Below are 8,991 nucleotides of genomic sequence, written 5' to 3'. Positions count from 1 at the left end.
TCCTGAATGAATCCAAGATTTTATGCAAGGCAAAAGAAGTGTGGGATTAATTAACTGTATTGCCAGAAAAATAGAGCTCGTCTATATCAGCTAGATCAAGAGCTTCGAAATATTAAACAGGGGGGATCTGTCTATTCAAGCCTATCACTCTAAGCTGAAACGAATCTGGGACCGATCAGATGTGTCAAGCCTCTTGTTGCAGCCCTAAAGACAAATCTGTGTGCGCATCCAGAGAAAGAGGATGAGAAAAGGAAGGTCTTAGCATTCTTGGCTGGTCTAAAATAAGAGTATTAAAACATGTTTGTTGGTTGTGCTACCTTGAAAATCTCTTCCACCTATTCGATCCATTCTAGCTATGCTGCTTCAAGAAGAAACTCGGCCTCGAGAAGAAACAGAAGAATGGGATAAGAGCACTTTGTTATCAGCCTCAACTGAAGTCGAATTTCCTTGATGCATCACTTGTTGCCGATGCCGAGGACGTGGATCATTCTCTGGGCGTGGACATGGCCGATTCTCTTCAAATGAAAAAGCAGATTTTTTCGAAGAAAGGGCCACACTAATGAGCCTTGCTTTAGTAGCAAGGAAATGCTGCGCTTCCTGGAGCAACCGAACCTGATGTAGATAAAGGTACAAATGGTCCCAATTCAGTTTCTGATCCAGCAAAGATTCTTGCAAATGTGCTTGCTGCACTTCCTGAGAAAGAAGTAGTCTGGGTATTGGATCCGCTCTTCTGTTAGCATAAACATGAATTAGATTCTATTCTTCTTCTTTATTCTTAAAAAAGAGAACCCCCCACCCGAACCATTCTTAATACCACCAAGCCCTCTCGAATTAGTTCTACGATAGAAGCTTTCAACGTACACCCGGGGAAAAATCTTTCACTCACTGAGAAGTGAAAACCTGTGACTATATCGTCCTGAAGACGGATGCGACGGGAAGAAATGGCATTTGGAAGTGTTGCTGACTTTACATTTAGGTTTCGGCATAACAAAGCTTGCACTGTCTTTTCGCACTTAGGCGCACAGCGTGCCGTTGGTAATGATTCTACTACGGTGCCACAAATTCGCAAGCTGATCCTAAGTAATCGTTGTTGTTCATTGGATTCCGGAGGAACTACTTCGTTAGGATTGGGGAATTGCTGCGATTCTTCCTGAATAGCCTCGATTCTTCCGTCGAGAGTCGCTTTGAAAGTCTTACCTAAACTCTTCCGACTGAATATGATAAAGCCTATAAAACGACGAGCTACTATCATTTCTTCATTATAGATTGAGATCTTCTTCGAACTTGATGCACAAATAGATAGAATAGCAGCAAATAGCATCTTTCTATCCAGCATATCCAACGAAGTCAATCTCATTTAGAAACCAGCATCTATCTTTCAGCAACTAAACGGGAAGTTGTTTAGGACAGGACTATAGAATCGGATGCGCTCGCCCAGCGAGAAAGGCCCTGCCCCTGCCAAGTCAAAAAAAGAAAGAAGAGAACGAAACGAGAACAGAACTTCGTATTTGGTAACTCTCTAGTAGTCATGTTTAACCTTGAATGCAATTTAAAAATTCTACAGCAATAGTCCCTCGGACTCGGAAAGTGATAACGAAAATGGCTAACCCAATAGCAGATTCCGCAGCTGCCACTGTTGGAACTAATGAAGCAAATGATTGACCCATCATATCATCCAAAGAAACAGAAAATACCAAAAAGTTCGAATTCACAGCTAATAACATTGATTCAATTGGCATTGACATAATAAGAATATTTCGTCTATTAAGGAGGATTCCCCGAATACCTGAAATAGAGATGATCATCGAAAATGTGAAATATTTGATAGGATCCGTTTCGGGAACGTGGAATGTTGGAGAAATTCAAATAGAATAGGGATTCAGCCACAAGAGATTTTTTTGCCTTTTGTCTCCGATGGCTACCCGAATGAAGAAATCAAGGACGAATACCAAGAAGTACAGAAAAGTGGATTTGTTTAGATGACCCTTCTCTGTCTTTCTGTGTATATATAACTACTTTGTCTTTCTTCATACAGATGCTCCAATACGAGTTGTGCCTCATCGGTCTCCTCCCAAAGGCTAGGGTGGTGGGCAGCCCTGTAGCCTGGTCTTTCCCATTCCATCACATCTTCCAGAACGGAATCAGTGATTTCATGAACAACCTCCGAAGACGGATGATGCCCGTCAAAGGATAATAGGGTTCCGACAAAAGAATATATCTACCCTTGAAAGGACAAGGAAAAGAGTCTTTCGACTTCCCGGAAATCCTCTATGAATTGGTTGTACTCTTGTTCCGATGAGGCGCTTTCAAAGAGCTGTCCATCCCTATTTGCCCCTGATCCCCCCGTGCCGTGGTCCCACTGCAGGTAGCCACCCGTCTTGCTTGTTGCAGCTTTTCGTCCGTCCATAATAGCAAACTCGCCTTTGTTTGCTCTCCGCATCGTCAGAGCGCCCCGCCCCGGGACGTTGGCTGCTGTGTACGAAGATTGAGCTAGGCCGGCACTTGTTCCATCCAGCCCAGCCCGAAGTCGTACAATTATTGTTCAATCCAGCAAGTGAGCGGAGCCCTGACCTACGGATTGAGCCATACTAGCGCACAAGCCCCAAGTAGTAATAGGCGCCGTAGGCTCTCTGTAGTAAAGGGGCGGAGCACAAAGTAGTAATAGGCGCCGTAGGCTCTATTGCGTAAAGGGGCGGAGCACAAAGTAGTAATAGGCGGTCTTTAGGCCCCTGCTGTTGCTGCAGCGCACACGCCCCCAAGCCTACAATTGCAATAGGTGCTTCAGCCCTATTGTGCCCTATTGTTATAAGCGTCCAAGGTAGCATGCTTCAAGCTCTATTGCTATAAGGGGCGTGTGCGAAGTGCGGTGCCCGCGTAAAGGGGCGTGTGCGCTGCAGAGGCACTCTTGCTATCAGGTACTGAAAGCCCCTGTACGCGTGCTTCTCGCTCTATTGCTATAAGGGGCGTGTGCGGGGCCTAAAGGCCCCCTATTGCAATTGTAGGCTTGGGGCTTGTGCGCTAGAAGCTCGCTGGCTTCAAAGCCGTATCTTGCTGGCTGCTGAAAAGCCGTTGCGCGCTAGCTAGCTAGCGCTCACGCCCAAGGTAGCAAGAGGGGAACTTTATTCGCCCTAGGGCACTGCAGCCCGCGGGCACTTGCAGTTTTTCAGCTCCCCCCTAGCTTGGCTTGGTATTTGACTACTCGACCGATCGACTCAAACAAATTCTTATTGGAAAAGGTCGATCGATGAGTTGTTTCTTCTCCCGCAGTCTCTTTCATCGCAACGATTCTTCCCCGTTCAAGAAGAACAGTTTTCGTGATCGAATTACGAAATAGATATACAAACTGTATAGGATCATTCGCTGGAATGGGATAAGTGATTCTTTTATAGGATCCCAATGGGATATTAGAATCCACTGAAGATGCAATAGGTATTTGTGATCGATCCGCCTCAAGTATGACCGAGGACTTTCTATCTGCATCCATAATAACTACACAATCTGGTTGTTGGTTCGACCCGAAATTTCTCTTCTTGTTTCTCGAACGGATTTTTTTCGGACTTGAACAATTGGTCAAAAAACCCCCGATCCTCCATTGAGAATCATTGATACAGCCGATTTTCGTCGCCATTTGTTCCATTATCTCATCGAATAACGAATTGGTATTTACAAAGAAGGAACGGCCTTTTTGACGAATGGGAGATCCTATAAAATGACAAGCGTTTCGTAAACTTATCAGTGTTTTGTCTGAATCGAGAATAGCAATTCCATTTCTGGAACCACAGATATAGACTTTGAAATGGTGAGCAGCTACCCGACGGCCTAGATGTGCGTTCGTACTAAGTAATTTTTGAATCACAATAGAATGGATTGTCATTTTCTTTTTTCGTTTCTCGAGTTGGCTCAGGTGGTTAGTTTAGTAGAGAAGAGAATAGGTTCGCCGAGTAAGAATTAAAAAACGATGCTTCCTTGGCCGTGTGAGACATGGATTAGTATTATGTTCTTATTCCATGTGATCTGAATAAAACAGATCCCAATCACTCCTGGCCTTGCGGAAGGAGTGAAAGTACCTGCTAGCAGCACCCTTCCTTTGCGGATCCTCTAGGATTGCTTGGAGGGTGGGAATTGTATATTCTCCATCCTTACCAGGATTACGAACGAACTTCGCTCCTTCCTTAAGCCAGAAGCGACTTCCGTCCAGGTCTTCCATTTTTCTGAGGATGAGCTTTTTTAAATGATATGTCTCCGTCGCCAGCCTAAGAAAATCAGGTTTGGCGGGCGCCCCCCAAAAGACCATTAAGCGCTTCGCAACGCAATATCGAGGATCGCTTCTTTCTTCGCTTTCTGCTTGCCGCCTTGGCGACTCAAAGTCATCAAAGCAAGGCTGCTCGGGATGGGGCCCCCCTGCAGGAATAGCCCCCTCCCCTGCAGGGATATTGAGATCTATTTCCCCCCGAGGGAAAGGTCTGGAGCTCGATGAGCCCGCATCCAATCCTCCTCCTCTTCCATCTCCCCCCATAACATGGTCTGTCGGGGGAAAATGGAGATCGACTCGCGAGGGAGGACCGAAAGAACCGCCTTCGAATCCTCCTGTTAGAAGGAGAATGAGTAGGCGGAAAAAGAGCAGAAGCTTACCACTCCAACTCGCTCTGGCAGCAAAGAAGCGAGTCAGATAATGGGCCAGCAAGATACGGCTTTTTGGCCGTATCGCGCTAGGCGCTCACGAGCAAGCCCCAGCTGAAAAAGAAGCCGTAGCGCCCAAAATAGGCCTCCTCTTACTACAAGGTGCGTAGCCCCTTGTAGTAAGAGAGCCGTAGGCGCCTCTTACTACAAGGGGCTTGTGCGCAAGCAAGCTCAAGCCGCGAAAGCCAGCGAGCGAGAAAAGCGAAGCGAGCCAGAAAGCGCACAAGCCTTAGGGCACTTGCTGCCATACGCACACGCCCGCGAGCTAAGCGCACACGCCCGCGGGCGTGTGCGAAGTTGGCGTGTGCCTTGCCCAAATTGCTACAAGGCGCTTCAAGCCCTATTGTGTAAAGGGGCTCGCACGGCTACTATTGCTACTTGACTTTGGGCGTGTGCGAAGCGGGCGTGTGCGAAAGCTCCCCTATGGAGTCAAGCTGGCTCGCTTCGCTGCTTCGCTCGCAGGCTTTCGCGCTTTGAGCGAGCGCATCCGCGCTCCGCTCACTGGGTTCAAAACCAAAAACGGTCGGTATAGCAATTGAAAGCCGAGTGCTATCAACGCCATTAGACGATGATAAAATGACATTCAAAAAAGAATAAGAATAGGCGGATCATACGTATGGCAATTCTCAAATATCTATAGCGCAAATACAGAAAAAAAAACTCCAAATCCAACCATACTATTATACGATCCGGAGATCTAAGCAAGGTTGCCTTAGATTGAATCAAACCTACAGTAGTAGTAGTAGATCGCAAAGAAGTACTTTTTTTGGTCAATTTACCAGACCCCAAGGGACAGCGCTTGCTCATCCAATCAAGAACCCATTCGCCACCTTGACGGGAAGTCCCATGCGTCCGTGCACGAGCACCTTCTATCTTCTCTTACCATGAGATCTTCACACTTTTTTTTGGCTGTAAGTCGTTTCCAAATTTCTAGCATTGTTATCACCATAGTTAGTTTGGCTTAGATCGATCACGTTCAAAGTACAAAACCGATTTGGTCGTTGACTTGGCACGTGTGACTAAGCTGCACAAGTTTGACTCCCTTATTATATTAGTAGGAGCAACTTTGAATGTGCATATATATACCGAGAAGAAAAAGGTAATGTAGTTGTCTAGCGAAGGTCTATCTATCTCACGAGTTCTAAAAAGACTAGTAACAAAAGACTTTTGTCTTAAGAGGTGTGTGAATGGTCGTCAAACCCCCTCAAGGTGGGCCATGTCTCTCGAAAGAAGGTGTCCCCCCCTTATCTCAATACATGTAGTCCGGCTCCATTCTAGTTATTATGAAAAGCATTTTTTAATATAATATAAATGTCTTATTTATTATATTATATAATTTAGATTTTTGGCTAAACGGAAGATGTAACCGACGACGGAATTCCGTCGTCTTTTTTTAGTCTTTGTTAAAGCCTGTCCGTGCCTTCCGTACCACTTCCTGTGTGAGTTTTTTAACAAAGTGAACAACACACACTTGTTCCCGTCTAAACAATGTTTAGTTCCCACCATTGTTCCGAAACCAACCGTTCTTTCTTATTTCATCCACCTCTATCCGAGATCTTTTTCCGTTATTCTATTCGTCGTAAACACACTTAATTTCCCGAGTTATTAGCATGAATTACCCCCTTTAAGACTCCTCAATCATTCTTCGTAACCCTTCATTAAGAGATGTGACCACCCGCATGCGTCGTATCCTTTCGCACGTGCGACGCCGATTCTATCTTATGACGAGAGATGCTTCTATTCTAAAGCATCTTTTTGAATTGAAAGAGAAGACGAGCTGTTTCCTGGTAAACGAGTTGCAAGAAGGAAGAGACCTTTTTTAGGAGGAAATTTCTCTTTCTTGGCAATTCTATCATGGCACCGAGGAATAGAGCTAGGACTACCTCCTCGACGCCTATCCGAGAGCGAATATCCTTTGATTTTTCCCTTCCTATGTTTATCTGAAGACGATGTGGCAAGAGGTTCAGTCCGAAGAATTGGAGCAGACTCTGCTCCAGGCTAAGATATTTCAGTGCGTCGAATTTCCGGAAGTGCAACAAGACATTCTGGAATCTTGCAGTCGAAGCGAAAAACTTATGACCGGAACAGGTTATCAAAAATGCTAAGGAGGCGTACGATCAGGATGATTTTCTTAACTCCGGCCGACTTGATGTCACAGCACTACCGAATAAAGGATTGGAAGTTCCTAAGAAGAAGAAATTAGGCCGCAGTGCATTTCTTCAGTCTATGTATGAAGAAGCCTATCAGGAATTGGAAGAGATGCCGTCACGACAGTATAGTGCCGAGCACGGTTTTTTTTTGAACTATAACAAAGCCGGATGGGATTAGTTCTCCTGAAAGACTCTCCGATTCCTCTCAAGCCACACCCCCAACATACAACTATGTGGGAATGCCATCCTCCATATAAGCTGCAGACGGGGGTTGAGGAACCTCCTTTTCCCCCACCTGAGAGCGACCTCTTCAATTCGACCTCGATGCCTCCCCATTCCAATCCATTCCTTCCCCCCCAGCTTCAAAAGAAGGCGGTTGACAAAGCCCTTCAGTTGCAGTAGCAGTGCCCCCCTCTTTCTATTTTGGGCCCAAAGGGCACAAAGTAGGAATAGTGGCACCCGCGCTTCGCTCGCTGGCGTTCGCGCTTGAAAGCTCGCTTCGCTGCTTCGCTCGCAGGCTTTCGCGGCTTGAGCAAGCGCTCAAGCCCGCTTCGCACAATCAAGCGCACAAGCCCAAAGTAGCAATAGGCGCTTTATAAGCTCTATTGCGTAAAGGGGCTACGCCCAAAGTAGCAATAGGCGCTTCAAGCTCTATTGCGACTTTGGGCTTGTGCGCTAGCTAGCGAGTGCCCGCGTAAAGGGGCTTGAGTAAGCTCTGTGCGTGTGCAGCAGTAGCTCGCTGTGCTACCAACCCCCTCTCTAAATAATTGCCATGATTCAGCTAGCGCATCTCCGTGAGAATGTGCGGGGTCTCAACAAGCCTGCCACACGGAAATCTTGGACTTTATTGCAATGTATAAAGTTTCTGTTCTTTTTTTTTTAGACTACTGTGAAAAAGCCGAATGCTTCTCGTATTGCCGCTCAAATGGGCGGAGTATCAGAAAGAGTTTGAAATTATGACCATGCGATTGGGGGCAGAATATGGGTTCTATTCCACCCAAAGTTTGTGTCTGTGCGCGAACTTTTTTCGGCTCGGCAGATAATTCATTGTGAAGGAGAATGGCTGGGTACTCGTGAGAAGTTTCTTTTTTCTGCTTGCTGTTTAGTGCTATCGACCGAAGGGAATTGTGGCAGCAAATTTGGTCGATTTCTATTCTATTAGGGTGGATGCTCCTTGGATCGTCATGGGGGATTGAAATCTACTTTTTAATCACCATTCAAAGGTGGGTGGAGAAAGGGTGGCTTCGGGAATGATGGATGAATTTAGTGCTTGTGTGGATAGTGCTGGTCTCTTTGATTTGAAATGGTCGGGATTGTCTTCCTGGAACAACAAATCCGAAGGTGAGAAAAGCATAATGATTTAGCGCGCCTACCCTATGGTGAATATTGAGTGGATTCAAAAGTTCAACAGCTCGGAAGCTTCTTTCTTGAATCCGGGGATTTCGGACCACTCCCCTATCATCGTGAAGTGTGGAAACTAAAAGCCTTCCGGAGGGAAACCTTTCAAGTTCCACAATATGTGGTGTGGATCAATTTTCACTGAAGCCCCATTTTGAGAAGTTGTTGAAAAAGCTTGGGCCGAGGAGGTGTGGGGAAACCAATTGTATGTTGTAGTTCAGAAGTTGAAGAATGTACCGAATGCTCTTTTTGACTGGAACTTCAATTCCTTCGGAAGGGTTGAGTTTAGCCTTGCCAATATTCGGGGGAAACTAAAGACCATCCAAGCTAGGTTGCAATCCTCGTGATCTCACTCTTGCTAAAGCCGAAAGGGAGGTTAAAGATAAGCTCTCAAAAAAGCTCCTTGATGAAGAGATCTTATTGAAGCAAAAAGCACGCAACAATTGGTATCTAGCCCTATTTTGATTTAAAAAAAGAAATAAGGGGTGAGGGGATTGAAATTCGAAGTTTTTCCATGCCTCTCTTAAAGCTAGGAGGAACCGAAACTAAATTAACTCTCTGTTGGATAGTAGGGGAGTTCTGCTTGAGAAAGATGAGGACATTAAGAGGGAAGCCATGCCATTACGTATTTCGTTAATCTCCTTTCGTCCGAGAACTTATATAGAGAAGGATTTCCCTATAGCTGCAGTTCTTCCATACCAACTTGGTGACCCGGATCCTAGAGGTTGGTTGCTTTTCCCACAAAGTTCTCACTTTAAAACCA

The 8,991-nt window shown here is 45.7% G+C and overlaps 1 protein-coding gene across 1 annotated transcript; it reads right to left on the bottom strand.

Moving 5' to 3' along the window:
• Positions 1 to 1,809: 1,809 nt before the first annotated feature.
• Positions 1,810 to 6,581, bottom strand: LOC137947561 (small ribosomal subunit protein uS2m-like). Its single transcript, XM_068793361.1, is given in 2 exon segments — positions 1,810 to 3,268; positions 3,271 to 6,581. Coding segments are annotated over 2 exon segments (648 nt in total). The 5' UTR covers positions 3,875 to 6,581; the 3' UTR covers positions 1,810 to 3,224.
• Between the last annotated feature and the right edge of the window lie 2,410 nt (positions 6,582 to 8,991).

This window comes from Aristolochia californica, unplaced genomic scaffold (assembly GCF_029961685.1).
Source record: "Aristolochia californica isolate CCGP_79_NKW_82.1479 unplaced genomic scaffold, dmAriCali1.0.hap1 SCAF_128, whole genome shotgun sequence".
Taxonomy (NCBI): domain Eukaryota; kingdom Viridiplantae; phylum Streptophyta; class Magnoliopsida; order Piperales; family Aristolochiaceae; genus Aristolochia; species Aristolochia californica.
The sequence above is the reverse complement of the archived record's forward strand: the minus strand, read 5'-3'. Positions and strand labels throughout refer to the sequence as shown.